At 36.3% G+C, this 23,771-nt stretch overlaps 2 protein-coding genes across 2 annotated transcripts in view; both read left to right on the top strand.

Annotated features, from left to right (window-relative positions):
* pkp4 (plakophilin 4) overlaps window positions 1-4,941 on the top strand; it is a 31,179-nt gene extending 26,238 nt beyond the window's left edge. Inside the window, 7 exon segments of the mRNA XM_043242106.1 lie at window positions 109-259; window positions 391-583; window positions 713-797; window positions 1,750-1,867; window positions 1,999-2,130; window positions 2,819-2,892; window positions 3,858-4,941. Coding sequence (XP_043098041.1) covers window positions 109-259; window positions 391-583; window positions 713-797; window positions 1,750-1,867; window positions 1,999-2,130; window positions 2,819-2,892; window positions 3,858-4,097 — 993 coding nt within the window. The 3' untranslated portion in view covers window positions 4,098-4,941.
* Window positions 4,942-7,508: 2,567 nt separating this feature from the next.
* The window catches only part of tanc1a (tetratricopeptide repeat, ankyrin repeat and coiled-coil containing 1a), a 61,743-nt gene continuing 45,480 nt past the window's right edge, over window positions 7,509-23,771 (top strand). The window contains exons 1-3 of the mRNA XM_043241535.1: window positions 7,509-7,638; window positions 15,705-15,803; window positions 22,602-22,823. Coding sequence (XP_043097470.1) covers window positions 15,740-15,803; window positions 22,602-22,823 — 286 coding nt within the window. The 5' untranslated portion in view covers window positions 7,509-7,638; window positions 15,705-15,739. The remainder of the gene's footprint in view (window positions 7,639-15,704; window positions 15,804-22,601; window positions 22,824-23,771) is intronic.

Here is a 23,771-nt window from a genome sequence, read left to right as displayed (position 1 = left end):
GATAGACTGTGTGCCTAGATGTAGTGTCACTTGCTCTGTTTGAGTAATCGTTAATGCTAATTCGCTGAAATATAATATAACCTTCTTTTTCTCTCTTTCGCCATTCAGTTTGCGGCCTACATCCGTGCTGCTGTACGTAAAGAGAAGGGTTTGCCCATTCTGGTGGAGCTACTAAGAATGGATAATGACAGGGTGGTCTGCTCTGTGGCCACTGCTCTACGGAACATGGCTCTAGACGCCAGGAACAAGGAGCTCATTGGTCGGTCACTCAAACTTACTGCTATGAACTTTTACATTCCGTTTTTTATTATATGTCTGTTTTATATGGCCGTTAAAAACGCCATCGCATCTTCTAAAATAAATGTTTCCTGAATTCGGTTGCTTTGATAGGAAAATACGCCATGCGGGACCTAGTGACCCGTCTCCCTGGCAACGGGCCCTCCCTGCTGTCGGATGAGACGGTGGCGGCGGTCTGCTGCGCTCTGCACGAGGTCACCAGCAGGAATATGGAGAACGCCCGTGCTCTCGCTCAGACGGGCGGCATCGATAAACTGGTTACAATCAGCAGAGGACGTGGGGAGAGGTGCACACCTCTTTTTATGGGCTATTTGTAGTGGGCGGTTTGCCGTCGCCACGCCGTTTCATAACAAAATCTCTCTTTTTTTTTTTTTCTTTAAATATAACTAGAATAATATCTTGTTCTCTGTGGCAGGTACTCCATGAAGGTGGTCAAGGCAGCGGCTCAGGTGCTCAACACTCTGTGGCAGTACAGAGATCTGCGTACCTTCTACAAAAAGGTACATGTTCCCAGCTCTTTGCTGGTCCTGATGTTCTCGTGACATCCATTCTGTGGGATCCCATCAAAAGGGCACAGCAAGAAATATGAGTGCGCACTGCAAAAATGTTCACAGTCAATAGTTTGGTCTTGTTTTTAAGTGGGAAATATATAGCAGTAGACTTTTATTTACAAAACCTTATCAGCAGTAGCCAAGAACAACAGCAATAGAAAATAACTCTTGGCAGCATGATGCATAGAGCACCATATCATAAAGAATAACCAATAAACTAAATAGCAACCAAACATTATCAGTAACCATGTTGACTAACAGGAAATGAGATGCATTCTAGTTGCTCTGTAAAGTTTGTACCAAATGGTGATGTACTATTTCTACATACATTCAGATATTAAGATCATGTCTCTATTTCTAAAACATAATGAATAGAAATGCACTTTATCTGTGTTGTGCTTTAGGTCTTTCAGTTTGAAGGTTCTGATCAGTTATATATTATCTTTTCTATAATAATTGTACAATGCAATGGCATTTTGTACATTCGACTTTAGTTTTATTGTTGGTTTTAGGTTTCTCACTTGTAACTGTGGTTGTGTTCATGTGCATTCTTCTTAAAAACTAGGAAATTAATAAACAGTAACTGAAAATCAGAAACGTGACTATTAACTAAAAATAATGTTCTCCAGATTTTCAACCTGATACATTTACTTGAGGAGCCAAAAAAGGCTTTCAGGATGGATAAATAGATATTTCCTATAGGCAGATAGAAACGTCAAACATTGCAACAATAGTTTAAAAAATACAGAGCAACATCCTTTTAATCAAAAATGTGGAATTCAGACAACATGACTTAAAATTGAAATGTTTATCCGGGAGGTTGATATTTTGCAATTGCATCACTTGACATGGATAATAACAGTAGATGTAAACAGGAACTGTGTGTTGTGTGGTTCATCAGGATGGATGGAACCAGAACCACTTCATCACCCCAGTGTCAACACTGGAAAGAGACCGCTACCGCTCCCAGCCTACTCTGCCAACCAGCAACGTGCAGATGTCACCTGTCATCCAATCAGGTGAGAGCCAATACAACAGCAAGGAAATGTAGGACATTCTGTGGAAGCTACAGACAAATTACTAACTTCTTATCAATATCAATATTTATTCATTTGTTGTTATTTGATTTTTTTTTTCCCTCCACATTTAGGCGGTAGTGCCACCTCTTCCCCTGCCATGTTGGGTATAAGAGGTCATCGCTTAAATCAGCGGAGGACCCAGTCGTCTATGCAACTTCATAATTATTATGGAGACGCCAACAGAAACACAAGTCAATATACAGGTGAGCTTTGCTTGAGTTAACTGATAAAAAGCAAAAATATACCCAGATCCAATTTTGTTTCCGTCAAAATGTAATATTACGAATTTTAATATGTCTGATCTGACTTTTCTACTATCTTTTAAGTCTCATTATATACATTATTTCCTGAATATCCAGCTTTACTCTGAAATTTGCAGCATATTCTTATGGTACATCACTCTTGGAAAACAAATCTGAATCTGTCTGTGAATTAAGAAGCTGGGCTGATGTGCTAATAGTTATTTCACCCATGCTCTCTTCAACTAATAGAGCAATCAGTTTTATTCCCCTCTCTGGTCGGAATCTGTAATGGTCATTCATTTAAGAGCACTTGACCTCCGTAGATACTCTTTATTGATTGGCGGTACTTGGGCCTGGAGAGTCTGATTATGTGGCTGTGATTCAGAATGCGTCGGGTCTTCATTAGGCCTGTTGGGCTGTTGAACCCTTTCCGCTCATCTGACCCTCGGCCCTGTTCTTCGCCCTCTCCGTCTTCACAGATCTAGAGCTTTACCACAGTACACTGATATAAAATAGAAACATAACAACTTTACATGCCGCATTATCGGGCAACGTGGATGATTGTGAATATATCTGGTAAAAAGAAAAGTATTCGTTCCGTTCTTATGATTGAAATCATGTTTTAATATTTGTGTTCATCTATGTTTAGGGTCCGGAAAGCAGTCTGCCTATTTTATCAGTTCCTATCCGTCTCCTTCAGCCGAGGAGTCCCGTAGATCACAGGTGAGGTGGAAGAAACCGCTGAAGCTGTCTAAACCCAGATGCCATATGCCCACTGTAAATGATAAGCATTGATGTGGATTTAATGCATCTAATCCCAACGGATGAAGTTTACGTAATCCATTGGGTTTATTCCTTGATCATTGCCCGCAAATAATCGGTGGTGAAAAGCATCTGGGTTCAGTAGCACACACCTTATAGCATTCTTTTTATATATATTTTAGGCTAAAGGTTCACTTTTTGTAATATTTTTGCTTATTCTAAATCACTTTATCAATCAATAACTTTTATTTATATAGTGCTTTTAACAATACAGATTTTGTAAAAGAACATTATCGAATAGTCTGTTATATCACTTATTCTCAAGGTACATTTGGTTGCACCATCTCAATCTAAATCATTAAAAATGATGCATGTTGGGATAAAACAACAAATGTGAAGTAAATGTAAAGATGCAAAGGCCTGTTCACACCAAATGGAAATATTTTAATACGAATGAACAGACTCAAAACTTCACGTGCTATCGGTGCGATTTTATTTTACTTTGTCTGAAGAGACAAATTGCATGTGGTAATTGGACAAAATTATTATTTTATATAGGCTTTGAAATATTGCAAACATTATAACAAGACTGATAATTTGACATAAATAATATACACTGAAATATTTAATTGTATTAGTAATATTTATTTAATAGTGTCTCGATTATACTAAAATATCATAGGGGCTGAAAATAAAATAAAAACCTAAATAATAAATAACTATAATGCTACACGAAAATAAAGTATTTTCTACAAAAGTGAAAGAAAGCGATAGAGACAATAAACACAATGTATTATCCTTAACTTAATAAGTAATCTTATATAATGCAAATGTATAAATTCAGACAAAGTCAGGGGATATTAATAAATGCTGTCAGTTTTTATTTTCACCTATGTAAATGCATTTTTTTTTGTCTGCTCTTTCAGCAAGGACGACTCTACTACCCAGAGGAGGGAAATCAAAGCACCTATGACACTTTTGGAATGTACCTGTCGTCTCCGATGGGCTACGAGGATGCGTACCTGGATGAGCCGGTCCGTTATCCCGTGGTGAGCGAGAGGCAGGTGCTCAAACCCAATACCAACTACGTGGACTTCTACTCCACCACACGCAGGCCTTCATACAGAACTCAGCCCTACCCGGCCTCACCTGACTCGTGGGTGTAGGCATGTACGTGTGTGCATATTCCTTCATGTAAATGTGTAGCCATAGATAGAATATTGCAAGGAGGCGTCACTCCTTAAGACATATCTGGGTCGGTGGATTCCAAGACCGTTGTATGGACAAGCTGTTGCATATGAAGTGACTGGTTCATTATCATTCGACAAATTGAATTTGTTTTGTGTGTGCAAACAAGCCCTTGCAGCGACATTCATTTTCATTTGGATGTTTGTGTGTGTGTGTGTGTGTGTGTGTACATAAATGCTCAATTAAATTAACTTGAATTAGTTTGACCTGGGATTGAGTGTGAGCCAAAGACTTTACTTTTCAGTACCTGCAGTTTTGAAACAGTAAAGCGTGTTTAAGGTCTGATTTACTGAGAACTTGAACCATCTTTTTATGATTTTAATTTTTCATGTTTTTTTTAATCTCATTTTTATTTGTATGGCATGTTATTATAGTCACCTCGGTTTTTGAGCCAAATGAAAAGGTGTAACTAAATTAAATATTGGCTGAAATGGCTAATGAATAAATAATAGCAGTGTAAAAGAAAAAAAAAAGAAACGCTAATAATAATGTTCTGTGCATTGGAAAACAAAAACGTCATTTTGTCTGGTCTCATTGCTGTAACCTACTTAATGTAAAGATTAATGTATGTTCCATGGAGTCTTGTACAACTACGTCAGTTTATTGTACAACCGTGATCTGTGCTACGAAGCACAAAAAACTGTGCCATGATAAATCGCTATGTAGAACTGTGTGTATATGTGAGAGACCTTATGGAGGCAAAAGTTATTACTATCAGAATATTTAGATGTAATAAAGATAACATTTGTTTTTTTTTTTAAATATTTGATGTTGGATTATGTTGTTTATTCATCTACCGTGAATTAAATTTTATTTTCAAGTGGTTTTTGCACTACAAATTCTATCAGATAAGAGCCCAGAGGACAGATTTCATCTCCCCGCGATAGCTTTCATTTGGAAGCAGCTATTTATCTCTACAACATTAATATGCTTATCGAATTTCCATTCAGAATCAGAAATGACACCCAGATTTGTAACATTGCGTATTAGCAGACGGTGGCCCAAAGCTATTCACGAGCGAAGTCCTTGCAATATTAATGAGCAGGATGTTCCATGCACAGCCACACGAGGAGGCCGAAGAGCCGATTATATTACACATAGACGGAGCAGACGTAACGGGACGGTGGCCTAGTGGGTCGAGGGAGTGAAAACCCCTGATACGCATCAGCATGTTTATTTTCTTCTTCCCGGTGAGTTATCTACGCTGTGTTCTGTCAGTTCCTGCTCTGCTGTATCAGATGAACCAAAGAAAAGGAAAAAGAAGAAACGGACGCGCTTGTGGTGTAATGTAGGGACTTTCAGAAAAGCGCTCTCTCTGGTCAAGTTCATGCTCTTGCTTAACAAGTTGGTCATCACTCTGGGAGATTAACTTAAGTTAACATTAAATTATGAGTTCATTTATTTTTCTAAAAGGATGAGGTGTTTTAAAGTGAGACAAATCAAATATTACCACAAAATGTCAAAGTCAACCGATCCATTGATGTACTTGAAATTGTAGATAAATGTTTAGATTTATTTGATCAATCAAATAAAAACCAACAAATGTGAACATATTTTAAAGTATTCTTATTGCTTTCAGGTTATAATGAAAATCCAGATGTGTAAAATACTTGAATCACTGTACTTGAGTATTATTTTCATGGATTTTTACTTTATTCAAGTACACTACTTTTACTAAAAAAAACTGCTCTTTACTCCTTACATTTTATTTCAATAGTACTTTACATTTTTATTTGATCTTATGCACGTTAAATAGGGTAAACGTAAGATTGAATGTGCGACCAATGATCACTGATCATCTATTTCAGTTTTGACTTTCATCGGTCTGGGTCAAACAGGGTTCAAACATCTGAGGAAGCGTGCTGAGGTAGCAAAGGTGTATTTTCCCCCAAATGATTTCTTAGAGCCATTAGCTCTCTAATATATTGACTGCACAAGATTGAATGCAAATAAAATCAGTGATGGTTATTTAAACATAATTCATATTTTTGTAGGAATAATTAATTTTTTTATTTTTATTAAATGTTAGTAAATCTCTAGAAAGTGTTTAAATGAACATTGTATGTTTGCTTAACTGTTCATGTTTAGTGATGTTTTTACCAGGTAGTGGATACGTTGTATTAATGATCTGTTAATTAATTATCCTTTTAAACAGTGAGGTAGACAAGACAAAAATATATTAATTTAGTGATTAGTTCAACAAATTCTTCTCTTAATTCAACCTGTTTGGAATATGTTTTTAACCTCCGCATCACATTGTTATTAAAAGTGATAGCTCTCTTATTTAGTCCCAAGGGGACAAGACCACTACAGAAACACAACAGTCAAGTTTAAGATGTTAGTATTTTTATCTTTTTTACATATGCCTATTGTTTCACACTTATTCATTAACAGATGTATGACTTACACTTTGTGTAGTTTTTTAAGTGCCATAAGGATGTCCCATACTTATGTTAAACGAATTAATGAATGAATGTTATACAAAGAGAGATGATTTAGGTCTTAGTTTGTGTTCATCTGATAAATAATAGTCATTTAATTGTTATTGCTGCACTAGATATGCGTTTGACCTGTGTCACTGCATTTTGTTTTGTTTTCTCCTTTTAACCAAACTTCTCTATGTCTGTCAAAAATGTTTAATACTTGAGTACAAATTTAAAGTTGTGATTAAAAACCAAAACTCATATTTAACAAACAAAAAAATGCTCCTTTTGAAAATGTTAGATAATGCATCAGATAACAATACAAGTGAGCAATACATTTGTTACAATAAGCTATTTTTGATTATATTTGTCAATGTTAGTTAATACAACTGTTCATTGTTATCCGTTAAGACTCCTTTTTTTTAACTATTTTAATTAATGTAGGCTAACAGTAACAGTAATAATAATTATAATAACACACACACACACACACACACACGTTTTTTTTTAATTAGTTGAAATTGAATTGTTAATATACGTTTTATTTTATATGCAGTTTTTATTGGCTACACTTCACTTATGTAGGCCCACCCATGTTAACATTTCTGGCTTCGCCCCTGGTCAGAAAGCTCTCAGATTTCATAAAAAATATAGCAGTTTGTGTTTCGAAGATGAACAGATGTCTGTTTTAACGACGTGAGGGTGAGTAATTAATGACAGAATGTTCATTTTGGACAGAGACGTGGCACCAGACACCTCTTCAGACTGATTTTATGTTTACGTTTTTAGATTTTACGTTCCATTTATTTAAAACGCTGATATGCTTCAAGTGTTTACCTGGCCACGTGAACAGCCCTCGTCAGTGGTTCTGATCTAGAGAAGCTCGAGAGGGAGGAGCTGAAGGAGCGCGCGCCCTCCCTCCCTCCCTCCCTCGACCGCGCGCTCTCTCTCTCTCACTCCAGTTATAAACTTATAACCTACTGAACAAGAAACGCGTGTGTCAAGCGGAGACTGAGCGGTGTCGCTCTCGAAACAGGTACGTTTTCTACAAACTTTAACTCTGACGCACCTCGTACGGGAGAAGTAAGAGTTTTGGTCTCGTGAAGTCTTGGCGAAGTCGCGTTCGTGTAACTGATGTGTCCAGCACGCGCGTTTCCGACTGTTCTGTTAACAAGCGCGTTATTTATTTCACGGTTGTTTTACACGGATATAATATTTACTTTTTCAGACTCAACATCAGTGATTGAGTGCTCTGTCATGCTCTGATATTTCAGTTATCACGTGCAACACTGGCCATAATTTGTACACAAACCAGCTGCAATCTTGATTCGTATTTGTTTGCCTTTCTATTCTTAGTCAGCCAAGCCGGCACTAGTTTCTGTTTTGCACAAAAAGTACGTAACAGCTGCTTGAATTTTATTTAGCCGCAATCCTGCTCTAGCCTTTGGTAGGGACATTTTGTGCTGCTTAAAGTCAGGAACTTTGGACCTTTAAATCAACGCTTAAAGCCTGAGAGTTTCTATTCCTTTTTGCACACATGCTCATTTTAGGAAAAATGTGAAGTACCCGAGACTTTCCAGCCAGGGTCATGAGCCAACTGACACTGAACAGGTGTACACACACACACACACACACACACACACACACACCATGCACACATGCTACATTTGACAAAGTAATGGAATGTGTTTGTTCTTGCATTTGTAAAGGTCAGCTGAACCAAGACTGTGGCCGTTCCTGCTTGTCATTAAACCCTTGCGTTTCTTGTCTGCTTTCCAAACTGTACCCCGAAGCCTCTTGATTCAGTTAGTTAATGTTTTCAGTTCAGTAGACATCTGTTATTGCTGCCCTCAGCCAGAAAGTAATCAGATCACTTGCGGTAAGCAGAGTAGGATTTCATTTTTTAAAGCTCGCTGCCATTGTTCTGATCAGTGAATCTGTTGTTGCATGCTCTATTGAACCCTATCGAATTATATTGAATTTTGCAAAAGCGAGAGCATTGACCACATGCCTTGTGGGTTTTGGTGAAAGAAGATATTGTCCTTATCCTGCTGCTTAATCCTTATGGTTCCTTCAGTGTCCTGTACTTCCACTGTGAGCATTCCAAGCACTGTTACCATAACAGAGGAGGGGTGCAGATACTTGTGATAATTTGTGCCATCTTCAGTTAGGACAGCATAACTGTTGCTTGATGGAGCATATGACTGAGCTTCAGATTTTTTACTATAACTTACAGAGTTGTGAACCTAGAGGTTCTTAACCAGTTTGTGTTTTTGTTAAAGCTATTTGTTTGCATTTTCAAATAGTTTTTTTTTTTTTAAATGAATTGTTTAACAGTTTTCCACCAATATTTCTGTGTAGAGACTTCATGCTCCAGAGAAACAAGTGCGCAGTCACTTTTTAGAATTTAAACTTACTTTTTGCAGTAGTTCTATAGCATGAGTAATTAGCTGGTGAAGTGGATTTACTATTGCACAAATAGTAAATAATTACATATAAAAAGAAATAAACCAAATCAAGTCAAGAAATACAAATAGAAAAACCTTTTTAATGTTTTACTCAAATTATGGACGTATCACAGCCTTCTTATTTTGAAAACGTAATATTTTTGTAGGTATGTTGAACTTCTGCCTTTTTACGGATTAAGAAGTATTTAATTATGATAAAACATACATTGTGTTCTCCACAAAAATGATGTCATTTCCTAGATGATGTTTATTTAAAAAAACAAGAAAGCATTTAGTTTGGAACATTAAGAAGGAATTAACACATACATCATCTATATTTCTTAATTGCTAATTTATCACATTAACTCCCAGTTTAACAGACAAGTCTTAGCCTAGTACCAGACTAGAAATTTTTTCAGCCTTTTCAAAGAACCAAACTTGCACTGACTGATCTTAAAATATATGAATGCCTTTTTGTCTCATGATGCACATTTTTGTTTCCTAAGGCACATGTCGAAAAGAAAAATTAATGTCCTTATTTACCTATGCTCTAATCCTGTCTTAGGCTGTTTATACTAGTGTTTTGTTAAAACGGCATCCTTGCCTACACTGGTGTTTTCTGAATGTCACATGACCATTCATTCAGGTACAGCCATAGAGTTGTATAGCTAGATTCCCTAAGCTCTTTCTATGAAACAAGGCCTAGAAGTTACAGAAGATCACAGGACATGACAAAAATGGCAACATCTTCTTCCAACAAATGTTTTAAAACCATTTTTAAAGTCCCTTTTCGTCAGATACAAACCAACAAGTACATATCACTGCAGTAAAACTCTGAAAAAATTGTAATGGTAGCGCTTGGTGTACAGAGATTCTGTCTGTCTGTCTGTCTGTCTGTCTGTCTGTCTGTCTGTCTGTCTGTCTGTCTGTCTGTCTGTCTAGTTCTCTGTCGTTCTGTCTATCGTTTTGCCTATCATTCTATTTATCTTGTTGTCTGTTTTATCTACGTCTCTCTGTCTGTCTTTTGTTTTATCTACATTGTTCTCTCTATTGCGCGTTGATCTATCTATCTATCTATCTATCTATCTATCTATCTATCTATCTATCTATCTATCTATCTATCTATCTATCTACCTACCTACCTACCTACCTACCTACCTACCTACCTACCTATCATATATATGGTTTTGAGAAGATATGTTCACCAAAGTATGTTATAATTTTCTTTAAGACCCTAAAGAATCAGAACTTGTGGAAAATGGCCATCCGATGACCCCATAAAAAAAGTTAGTAATGTTATGTTTTATGTTGTGGCTGGTTTGCTTGGTTCATGGCTGTAAACACCTTAACAAAGGCTTTTTTTTTTTAAATCCCTGTGGGAAAATAAATGAAAAATAATTATTCCGGGAAACCAGTGCCACTGAAAAAGTGGCCAGACACTAATGCACTCTACAATGTTGTAAAATACAAAAAAAAGTCATATAATCAAAAATGGCTTGATTTGCACATTGTTGTATATAAACGTTATATTTCTCGTTTACATGTCTGTTACAATTGTGCGCTTTTTTAAAAATAAGAACATAACGTCACTGCCAAACTGTAGTAAACATGCGTCACTGGATGTCTTCCACAGTTCCTCAGAAGCCTGTAACTTGCAAAGTCTTAATAAAACAAAAAGGAATGTTTGTTTTCTCACAGAGAATTTTAGCGGATGAAGAGAGGGTGCCACAGAAGTAGTTCTGACTGGAAAAATCATAAAATCCTAATTTAATCAGTGTAATTAATGCCTTTGACTTCTAGAAGCGATTCCGTGAGTGCATGCTCTCCATGGTATAGAAATTGTTTGGACTTCATGAACACTAGCTTTCCATCTCCCTGTCAACACCTTGAGAGCATTTCCCATGTTTACTCATTAATGGAAGTACAGGCTTGCACGGTCCTGCTGTTCCTTGAGTCACTCTAGTGTTTTTATAGCAGACTAATGGTTTAATTGGCTGTGTTTAACTCAGCAGGGGAGAATGAGCTAATGTTTGACCTAAAAAGAGACGGAGTGAAAGGTTGGGCTGGTTAATGTCCACTGGGTGTCTATAGGTTAGGGAAATGAAGTGTGGATTGTTACACTCACTGCCATCCAGAAATATTTAAAGAGGCGCTTTTGAACATTATTCAGTTTAGTTTTTTTCAACACACAGTATGTTGATGGCAGGATTTAACTTTGGTTTGTGGCTGTGTTGAAGTGGGATCTGAAATGGGAAAAACTGCCTCACAGTGTTTAATGCACTTCAGATGTTGAAATTACCAGGGAATCGGTTATAGATCATCAGATCTTCTGTATTTGCTATCCCCTTTGCAAATACAGTAACACTTCTGGTGTTTTTCCTAGTAATTAATAGGGACGTAAAGATTTGCATATAGTGTGTCGCACAGTTCATAGTTATTTTCCAGATCAAAGTGATCATCCATATCCTCTTGTTAGTGGGCACTTTGGAGTGAGCAGAGGACATGTCACTTATCAAAGGGAGTGATGTAATTTCCTCAATATCTTCAGCTGGGATGTTCTCATGACAAGGAACGCAGCACGATGCAGCAACTTAAATATAAGATGTACATTAACACACGCACACCGTGCTGCATTCGTTGTCTCATGAACATCCCAGTTGAAGATAATGAGGAAATTACATGGCTCCCTTTGACTAGTTTCTGGAGGATCACTGAAACTAGTTCTAGCATAACTGCTTACAAAACCAGTAACCCTCTGTCTAAAGATCTGCTCTTGTTAGGCCTGAAAAGCTTGACAGCTTTTGATGTGAGGGCTGCACATTTGTACAAGACCCCCCCCATGTGTCATATGTCTTATTCAAATGGTAAAGTGGGGAGGAGATTTAGGCCAGATTGTCCATAAAAGGAAACAAGGCCATTTTCCCTTAGGTTTCAGCCATAAAACCTATTTAGAAAAAGATGTCCTCATTTCCCGTTCACTGAACGAGCGCTGTCAATTCTGAAACCCCTAAGACGAGTCGTTCATTTGCGCTGCGAATGTATTTCTGAATGTGTCATTTGAATGAAAAATTCCCATTCAGCTGTTTTATATTTCCATATGCTACAGCACTTAACCTCTATAGCGTTATGAAAGTAAATGCAGTGCAGTGTTTTCCCAAATGCTTGCTTTTCCTATACTTTTTTTTGTGTGTGTGTGTGTTTTGCTTTCATCCCTCAGCATCCACCCCAGTCTCCACCTTATTTCTTGTCATCCTCTATTTTCCCCTCCACCCTCTGATAAATCTCAGCTTTCATCCAATTAAACTCACATTTAGTCTGCAGTCACGGCCCGCAGAAACCTGCTATTACTAGAAAGTACAACTTAAAACGTTATTCACGGTGGAGGGCCGGCGGTGGTCAAACCAGAGCTTTCCAGTTGCTTGGTTCCAGCTCTGGCAAACACACCACGGTGAAGCTCTAATGCACTTTTCTGGAGTCTGTAATTTGATTTTCAGTCACGCGCGGGGATGATTTGCTCTGGTCTTTTTTAGCTTCTCAAACAGAAATCAGTGACTTTAAAAGTAAAACGATCTTATTGATATCACTTGTGACAGTGGATTGCAAGCAGACGATGTGCAGTATCTAAGAAAACCCTATTATTTGTACAAAATGAAAGGGTTTTTGTAATAATCTTTGTAGTATTTGAGAAAAAAACTTATGTTTCTTAGTAAAGTTAACTATTTTATCTTTCTGCTTGTATGTTCGTTTTCTCTGTAAGGAAAAGGCCTGTTTTTCTTATATCCAGCATTATCCAGATGGAGTTAGTTATGTGACATCACCCCTGTGACATCAGTGTCTCTGTAAATCTATACAGTATGTGTCTTGACAAACCAGGCGTTACGAACTCCATTTTGCATGTGTGTGTGACCCTGCTTCATGTTTCTGGGGTGAACGTGTGCCAGTGTATATAAAAGGGAACGATGGATGTTAAAAAAAAAAAGAGATGGGCACAATATCTGTCATGTGTTTTTCCTAATGTCATCTAGGCTTGTGTTTCAAAACCATGACTCTGAATGACAGGATGTGGCTCCTTTCAAATCCAGGCAATTAGTATTGAATCTATTGAACCAGTGCTGCCTCTTAGGCTCGGTGACAATTAATTTACATTTAACAGAAACACAAACTAATCGATGCCAGAGTTTGTCTCCAAAACTCTTAACAAATTCTAGTAGATGCACAACTGTGATGCATCTTTTATAAGGCGTGATGTGCTTCTTTCATATAATTTACCCTTATACGGTTTTATTTCTTCTCATTTGTTGTTCTTTTTTATTTGATTGTTTCTGGTTGGTTGCGGCCAGCAGAGGAAAAGAATCAGCAAAATTGCTTGCACTGTATAAAAGAGCTGATGGTGACAGTTTTTAAGCCCAAACCAACAGTCAGACCCGTGTCTTAATAACTCCCAAGTCATTTTTCCACAAAAATATATTGCATGCTGCCGACGGCTACTGTTTTCTTTTTTTTTTCCTCATGCTTTTCTGTGCTGTTCCAAGAAAAAGATCATTTAGGCAGAAAACAAAGTATTAGTGAGTCCATCGCTCATTTGGGCTTTTGAACAACATGGTTCGAAAGCTTAAAAATGACCCTGGGTTAATGTCTTATTCCTGGATTGTCTAATGTCCTGTTCCTGGATTATTATTTAAATCATTCATTAATCTCAGGATTTGAGTTTCACATTGTATATGTTCGAAAATAAATATATTATTTGCATATTGATGAGGTTGCATTTCTCTACGCACACTTTGGTAGAATCGCTGTTATGTAGAGAGAGAGAGAGAGAGAGTGTGTGTGTGCGTGCATATAATGAATATTATATATAATGGCATGGGAATGTCATAGGACATTACCTCATGTCTCCACTTTTCAATACGCTTATAAATCATACAGTGAGTAGTTTTTTTTTAAATCTAAAAATGGCTGTAGTTTCCTGTAGGTTTAGGTGTAGGGTTGGTGTGGGACAATAGCACATACAGTTTGTACAATTTTAAAACGCATATGGAATGTTCACACAATTCACAAAAACAAGTGTGTGTGTGTGTGTGTGTGTTTGAAACTTGAAAGACAGAGTGTGAAGTCAAGCGCTAGTCAGAGTGTGGGTCGTTCCTCGTCAACTCAACAATAGGTCCCTGGCAAAATTTTGTAATTTTCCCAATATTTTATTGTAAATTATTGAATACAATTTGTGGTAGTGTTATAAAAGCCAAAATGTTAAATATCATGCACATACAATTACTGTTTATGACACTATATATTGCGATACTGTAAGCAGGACAATATAGTGAGATATTTCCTATTTTAGAAGTAGGATAATAGGATATAATTTTAGTCATTTAGAACACACCACCACATGCAAATCTTTGCAAAAAAAAATCCGTATATAAAACAAGAATTTTTAACATAATTGATTCTAGAAGTGTGTTGTTTCACAATCTCCAACTTCTTCACTCTGATGTAGGGGTCATAACTTGTTCTGTAAAGGTTATAATAAAGTGTGAAACATTGTTTAACATCTTCGTAAAATGAAAATCCATCTGTTTATGCATAATATTTTCTTTTCTTTTGTTTTAGTTTAGTTTATAATTTAATTCAAAAGTCAGACAGATATACTCTATGGTAATGTATGCAGATCTTATTTAGTCCTCCTAAACTTGCCTAAGTGTTATGTCCTCATCTCAAAATTAAATGAACAGCCAAAAACGCAGAACCAACTCCTCCATTCTACAATTTCTTTTTTTTTTCTGTTTCACTTGGATGTGCACAACAATATGAATATGAAGATCTGTCACTTCCATTTCTATGCTCCTTTTTTTTTTTTTTTTTTTATTTCTTTCTTTCTTTGGACATTCAGTGTAGTGTGAAATGCCTTGATCCACTGAGTAGTAGTTTAGTTGTAATGGGACCGTTAAATACAGCTGGATTCCAACAGAATGAAACGGACACTTTTCTAATGAGCAAACATCCACCTCTGAGCTGACTGTCACTCTGAGACCAGCCTGCAGGCCTGGATACCTAGATAAGCAGACAGATCCATTCTGCTATTTTAGAACGAAGTGGAGGTTTGGTAGACGGGCTGGTATTTCCTGCTATTGTCTGAAAGACGTGTCAGCGTGGACAGCTGCCGTGTGGACACATGCAATTGACTTGTGAAGGACAGTGGCACACTAGTTTCCCTCTTATTTTGAGTGGTTTAAAGCAACTGGTCTTTCCTCGCCTACTAAGGTCTTTCAGTTTTTCTTCCGTTTAAGCTGTTAAATGTATTTTTATTTCACATGTAGTGGATTATGTGAGTGGCGTGCAAAGGTTTACAGTGTGTGGGTAACGCTGGCTCTCACTGTTTCTTTATTTATTTGTTTATATGCCTTAGACCAGGCAGCAGAGCGTTAATTAGATGTGGAATGTGGGAATTTCATCAAACAATTCCTCCCGTCACGAGGTGGCAACACACACGTACATAAAATGAATGGGGAGTTTTGTTTTCCATTGTGTTGTCGAGTTGCTGGCGACTCGTTTAAATTACACGTCCAAAGCATCGTGGTATTATTGACCGGGTTTTTATTTTTTTTCTTGATCAGTTGCTAACCGTGTGCTCTTCTTCAATAAATTTGTGTCTCTGCAGGATCTAAGGACTGTGGTAAAAGTGGGAGCTGTACCATGTTTAAGGGAGTGCTGAAGAAAGGGAGAGAGGGAGGAGGAAGGACCGGCAAAAGAGATGCAGGTAAGCTGCTTTATTCCCAGAAGCAGGGAAAATAACATTAATAACTATTGCTGCGGCCTTTTGAACTGTACTTTGCTGTTGGCTGTTCTGTATGCTTAATTTAATTGCATAATTGGCTTACGGCCTCCAAAGAGATTTATAGAGCTGTGGCTGGCATTGGCTAAATGAGATTTAGGTGGTTTTTTTTTTTTTTTTTGTAGTCCAGCACAGTCTCGCCATTGAAATTTTTTTAAATTAGTTTCACAATTGTATTAACAAATTATTTTTAAATAAATAAATATCAACAGATTTATCATGTGTGTTGTTAACAATCACACTAACCTTAGGTTATATATATATATATATATATATATATATATATATATATATGTATATGTATATGTGTGTGTATATATATATATATATATATATATATGTGTATATGTGTATATATGTGTATGATCTGTTAACAACATGCTTGATAAATCGTTGTTATTTAGGCAAGTAAAGGTCAGCAAAGCTTTTTAAAACTCAGTTAACCATTGTCGCAAAATAATTCGAAGTGCTTGAATCTGATCTTTTATTGTGAATCATTTGATTCAAAACTAGCCTTTGATGTGCATTTCACACATCATTTGATTCAAAATGGGACTTCATATCTCGTTTTGCGAAAAAGAGTTATGAAAAAAAGAATTTCATTACATTTTAATTAAGTATCAGTTTAAACATATATCAAATAACTTTTAAAAAACAACTTTTAATGGAGTATGCGTCTGAAACGTCTCCTGTTTGATGCACTTATAAAGACATTCTGTGACTGAATAAAATGCACTTCTAGAAACTGAGATATATAATATAAAATACTTCCGTGATAAGTAGGCCAATATTGTTTCTTTTCGCTGAAGATTCTACTTTCTGATTCGCTGTTGTGAGGAGTCAGATTCATGAATGAATCATGAAGCAATCAATCTTGAACAATCGATTTTCTGAAGAAAGAAAAAATTACTTCCCTACTTGGACGTCAGGAATCAAAACTTACTTTTAAGTTTGTTATTATTATAATTTTTTTCAATTACATACCTTTTGGTCTGCTCATCAAAAAATCATCACAGCTTCAGAAGACTCAAAATATATCTAATGTTGACTACTTTCGTGGTACTTTTTTTTTTGTGTAATTTTGTAACCGCATTGAGCCAGTTACCCATTCGCTTTCATGATATTAAATCAAGGGGCCAGGATATTCTTCAAAAATGTATTTTTTGTCTTCCATGGAAGTCTTACGATCTATGGAAAGACACGAGACCGAATAACTGACTTTTACATTTTGTGTGAACATGCCTTTGAGAGTCTGCTCTTTCTCACTTACGTCACTCTCTCGAAACGTCAACCGCTGCGACAAACGAGAGTTCCTTCATTAATGATGTTGCGTTACCATGACACTCGGTTCCACAAGATCGCCCTTGCATCCGCTCGGCTTCTTGCTGAATTCAGCACCATCGCTGGCCCGATACCTCTCTCCCAACGGAGCCTCTCAATGGAGCCGTGTTCCAATTAACCTCATTCATCTCTGCTCCGCTCACTCACTCACTTAAGTATGTCAAGACAAGTTTGAGAGCTTCCAAACAAACACCACCTGACCCACATACAAGAAACTTTTCATCTGCTAATCTAACTCGGTGCTTTGCTCCTAAGTCAGGAGACTGCAAATAAATAATTTCCCTTGTATATCCTCCTCTCTTCAATGTAGCTGATTGTCACTTTGTTCGTTCTCTGATGTGCAAATCTGCTCTACTAACATCGGTGAACTCCCTCCGGTTTTCATGCTGACAGCCGACGAAGTCTCTGTCGGTTGCAGACAACACTTGCGTGTCCTCTAAAGAGACATATTGCTCATGAAGTATTTACGACACCTTATGTTAGCTGCAGGGGATGGAGAGAGTTATCCAGCACACCAGACAGATCAGACGCCACTCTTACGCTCTTCAGCGCTACTTTTTGGGGCTGATCATCTGCCCGGAAGCTCTGTTCTCAGTTGCAAACGTAATAAAGAGCACCAGATACACATGTAGTGAGGTCATGAGAAACCTGGTGTCAAATATGACTTTTTTTTTTTTTCTTCTTCTTCTTCTTCAGCCAAATCGGTTGTCATTAGTGTTTGAGGAAGCTGGATTTCAGAAAGCTGCATACGTGATTATGCACAGTTTTTGTCAGGACACATTTACTAAAAGCTACTTGTATGCTGCTGTACCATGTGAAAGTTTCTCTTGCTAAGCCTGAATATTTCATCGGACGTGCCCATTTGTTTAATCAAACTCGACCATTAGAAATCATTCTCATATGATAATTTAGTGTTCATGAAAAGCCACTATGTGTCTGTTCACAAAAAAGCCTGCCATGGTGAGAAATGTTTTTTTTTCTGCTCATCAGAAACAAACAATCTCATTGGCCTACATCCTCCTCCTTATTTTTGTCCTTGTGCTCTTCCTCTAATTTAAGCACTTTTTTTTGCATTGTTTCTATCACAATATGTTTTCCCATGGTTTTGACTGGTGTAAGAACAGTTTTACAAAGTGAGAGCATGGTGTAAAATGCTGAAATTATTTGTAGTGTTTTATGAAAACAGAAAACAGTTTTGCCATATTTGCATCATTTCAAAATGGTGTTATGGCTTATATTTATAGATTTTTAATGTAAAAAAAGACTACTTTAATACATTTTTTGATCATTTTGTAGCTTGAACAACCCAGACCCGTTCACTAACAAATAGCTACATATATTTATGTTCAAAAGCGTAGTAAGCTGTCTTGCTGCCTATTCATTTCATAAGCAGGGTCCTTTTAATGCAGCAGCCTAAATGAATCGAAACGTCATACTCTACAGAAATGGCCTTTCAGATCAATTGATTGCAATAGAGTTTGACATTTTGCATGTTGCTGAGCAATTGACACAAAGCATTAAAAATATGCAGTACACATGAATATCGAATGAAAGTGTCGATTTTTAATTAAATTGACATATTTTTTGATACTCGCTATTGAATGACATTTAGAATTGACATTTTCCTTGACTCCATGTGGAATCTGAATTTTTGGCATTCTAGGATCGCCTTTTAACTACGTATACAGTATACGCGGTGCTGCATTTGGTATCTAAAAGATGCATTAGAACCCTACAACAATCCCTTAAAATGCTATCTTGGAACTACAAAACTGTTGAGTCATAGATTTAGCTAAGTACTCATTTTAACAAACATGTTTTCAAAAAACAGTTTATATGGATACCCCTTATTGAACTTGTCTTGATTAGTGGCACAATGGAGATAACCAGCTTGGATACCTAACCATGGAACCTGAGCCTGTTTTACAGAAACGCCTTATCTAAATTTTTTATTTTAGTTTTGAAAAAAAAACAACAACGTATATTTCTTACGTACAATGACCATGGTTAGTGAGTGAGTGAGTTATTAATATTATGTAGTGCATTCCAGCTTTAAGCAGATAGGATAATAGTATGAGGATGTTCTCAGCATCTTAACTTTGGATATCACATGCACTCTTTTCCAGCAGAACTGACAACAGTGATAGACCAAAACATCAAAAATCAGTTTATCAGTGAGCACAGGTTTTTTTTGCTCTCATTTTAATCCTTTCGGTCGTGTGTTTTTTTTCCTTTCTCCTCACTCATTTTCTTTTTTCTGAATTTGAACTCTTTAATCCCTAAGAATCATACTTTGGTGGGGATTTCTGCTTTCACGGATTGACCCTTTTTCTTTTGGAATGTCAGATTGAAGCATTCTCCTGCCTTTGAACTGAAGCCTGGTAAAGGTCGGATCACAAAGGATTTAGCTTTAAAACAGGGTCTGTTTGATGCAGAGCGATACAGTATGACTCTGGCCTGAGATGTTGAGTTTACGCGTGTAAGATTTTACTGTCCTCAGGTATAAATCTGTAGGAGTAGAGTGACATTGGGAAAGTTGATCCATCTGCATTGTGTGAGTGTGTCAGGGTAAGGTTTATGTGTGCGTGCACATGTTTCTGAAGGGTTTTCTTGTGTTATCTCAGCTGCTCTGGTGTCCAGTTTCTCCTTACTCAGCAGGGGCTCTTCATGTTTTTTAGCAGAGTCCGATTGTTTATAAAGATACACAAGATTACTGTCTGTCCACCTATTAAAAAACGTGCAACTATTTTAATTGTGAATTTATATTAAGTAGTTTTAGCTAGCAAATTTGCTCAGTTAAATGCTTTTTATGTTGTTTGTTTTTGCAAACCCAAAAATTTTAATTGTGTAATTTACTCTCTTTTTATTCCAAACATGAATGGCTTCTTTTGTGGAATTTAAAAAGAGTTAATTTCCAGATTGTCTAGGCTGAAAGGAATTTGGGATGTTAAGCTCTGTAGTGGACACAAAATATCCATAAAACAATTTTTTTAATTCAAGAATTGTCATGCTTTTCTTATTTTATTAAAAAAATGCATGAAATTGTTAGCTAGCAGCTGACAAGTAACACTATGTTTGAATAAGCTTCGTCATAGTGCTACATGCAACTCATGCATCTATTAGAAATAACGGTCTGCAATTTATTTGGTAATAGTTTGAGGAAGAATTTTTTTAACAGTATATCATCGCAAACAATAAGATATCGTCCATCCCTATCCTTTAGAAATCATTTTAATGCTGATTTACTGCTCAAGTAAACAAAAATTAAAATGTAATTTGTTTCCTTTCCTTCCTCCATTGTTATCATCCTACATCTGTCCTTTTTTTTTTTTTTAACTTCCTGTTTGTATAAAGAAGAGTTGGTGCCATCTGGGGTTAAGGTTTCTTTGCTTTATCCCTGTCCATGTGTTCTTTTACTTAATTTCCTTCAGACGTTGAGCAATGCTTACTTTGCTTATTCTTTTGGTGTTGCTGAACCCTACCGTATCGGATTTACGCCACATTTTTATGATGATGCCAAAACGCCAGCATACCTGATTTACTCCACATGTACATTTAAGAGTCCATTTACAGCAGTATGATTTTTTTTTTTTTCTTGTTCAGTCTGGTTCGGTCTGTCCACATTTAACTAAATATAGGATTCAGCAAAGACTCCGTCCAGCTCCAAACCCTCATTTCGACTGAATTTATATTCTGATAAATATTTGATGTCTGATGAATGGAGTCTCTGGTTGGTATTTTGGTCAGGCCTCAGTGTTATGAATGCAGGGCTGTAATTATATCAGAGCTCTCTGGAGTAGACTGTCATTAGTCAGACTTGATTTGCTGGGCTGTGTTAAGAGGCGACCGACCACAAATCTGCAATAAAAGGGAAGAAGAAAGCCATGCGGGCACATTTTCCACCCTACAGCCAACGTTACATATAGCCTCCATACTGGACTGAAACCTTACCCTGCGGTCAAGCATCATTTGAATCATGATCTTTTCCTTTTAAAACAAACATGCAAACAAAGTTAGTACAACTGTATATGTATATGTTCAAATGTTGCGTTTAATTCAATATGATGCATTTCGATACAATATTACTTTGCTTCTGAACCAAAAATAATTCTTTAAAGTTTATCTGTTTATTTTTTTTACTAATAGGGCCTAATCTAATGTTAATAAGAGGATTTGTGGGGAAATTATGTGAAATCAACAGCTCATTCGTCATTTCATGTTTATATTTTGTTTTAATCTTTTTTTTAAGTTTAATTGAGTGAATTAAATTTAAATTTATAGAACTTTCAGAATTTGCTGGAATGTCTACAAAAATCATTAAATTATTTCAAATTTTTAGCAGAACAGCAGGGGGATGCACAGTGAATAATAATAATAATAATAATAATAATAATAATAATAATATTAAATAAAAATTCTTGTTTTTAATTCTTAGAATGAATATCGATCTTATACTGTACATCATAATCTAGTGATACCTTGATTTAATTTTGATTAAAAATATTAGGTTTTGTGAATCTGTTTTTGTTTCTTTTGTTTTTAGCCACAACATAAAAAGAACTTTAAATTCTTAAAGAAAATGCATAACAAACGTTTTAACCAACGAACACCAAACTCTTAAGAGAAGTTCAGTTACGGACAGGTAAGTAATATGATTATTGTGGAAACCGACTAGTTAAAAAGGAGTAGCATATTGAAATCTATAAAAAAATATATATATATATATATATTTTTTCATTTCATGGACACACACAGTGTAGTTTTACATTTTGGTCTCTTTAATCAGTCTTTCTCTAAAATGACCACAGGGATGTCCTCTACATAATATGGCGAGCTGTCCTGTGAAAATCTGCATTCTGTTGGCTTTTTGTTTAAAACCAGCTTCGTTTTGGCAGTAAAGATCAGCAGTAAACCCTGCTGCGGTGAGAGGAACTTTAGGCCTTGTATGTTTGGTTTGGAATGTTAAAAGAGCTTAAATTATTCTCAGCTTTCTTCGAAAGGGTTTATTATAGGAGGAGAAAGATGTATAATATTACTGTTGGTCCTGAGACAGCTTTAGTAGTTTGTCTGTATGTTTTTATAGTGGTTTTGAAGGCTTGGATACAGAAAGCCATTGGTAATGATACCTAGCTAATTGGATTTCTGACATTCAACTGGAAAGCACACAGAGATGAATGGATTTTAAAAGTTTGAGAGTTTAAGAGACTCAAACTATTGTAAATGTTCAGTGTTTGTTATTGTGGCTGTAAAAGTGACACAGGATTCTGAACTTTCATGTTGGGCATTGTTTGCATGCAGATATAATTCTAATCAAGCGTTCATAAGGGAGGCTAAAACTAATACATATATTCTTTTTTTGTTTTCTGTCTTATTTTTGCTTAGGAAGTCAATCCCTCAGCCCCAGTTTCCATCACAGAGTTCAGGAAGAGGGGATTGTGGGTGTTCAGAATCATGGGAGCGGGCCGCTGCCGGTGCAGCCATACCCTGCAGAGGAGATGCTGAGGCCGAGTTTGACCAGAGGAGTGTCCGTCTCCCTCCCTTCCTCCCCTCTGCTCCCTCCCCGCCAACCCTATCTTTCTCCAGTCCGGTCCAACAAGTCACCAGGTAAGCGATAGGCACTTTTTAAATGTACTTACTAGGAGCGTGCGATATTGACAGGTTAAATAAATGCATAAACTAAAAGTTGTTCCAATGGCTTTCTGTATTCTGAATCAATTTTTAGGCCCCTTGTTGTTAATGGTTGTATCATAAAAGTAATTTCAGGTTTCATATTACATATACTACACATACATTCAGAAAAATGCATTGTTTTGAAAAAAAAAAAATACTAAAAAAATTAACTATGTAAGATAACATTAAAATAAATATAATAAATAAAAAAAAAAAAAAAATATGTGTATATATATATATATATATATATATATATATATATATATATATATATATATATATATATTTTAATCCTAGTCAGCTGGAATAGTGATTTAATATCTACTCTTACGGATAAGTCTGGCTGTTTGGGTACTATCCATATGGTATTTCTGGCACAAGTAGTATGCTGTATATCATACACAGTAGACACATCAGTCAAGTTTACAGTGTTATGGCTTGTCCTCTTTAAGAAGTCCTGAAGTTGATTTATGTAACGCACAAACTGTGCCATCTATTGGTGCCGACTTCACAGTGTAGGCCAATGTTTCTCAACTTTTTATATTTTTTTCCTTTTACTCAAAAGCCATTTAACATTCAAAGACCCCTCTTTAACACAGCTGCTTGTTTTCAAACTTTTTATTTAAAGAAGATGATGTTTTCTTAGAAGAAACTGGGTCACTGTTGTATTGTGTGTGTGTGTGTGTGTGTGTGTGTGTGTGTGTGTGTATATACAAAGTCTATGCCAACAATTTTCAATTTATATTTTACAGGCCTGTAACACGATAGGATATATACATACATATATACATTATATATATATACACACACACACACACACACACACAATAAATAATGTTTCTGTGATGCTCTGGTTTGTGTGACCACCAGCATCACTAATGT

Source organism: Puntigrus tetrazona, chromosome 6 (assembly GCF_018831695.1).
Source record: "Puntigrus tetrazona isolate hp1 chromosome 6, ASM1883169v1, whole genome shotgun sequence".
NCBI classification, from domain to species: Eukaryota; Metazoa; Chordata; class Actinopteri; order Cypriniformes; family Cyprinidae; genus Puntigrus; species Puntigrus tetrazona.
This window is presented reverse-complemented; position numbering and strand designations above follow the sequence as displayed.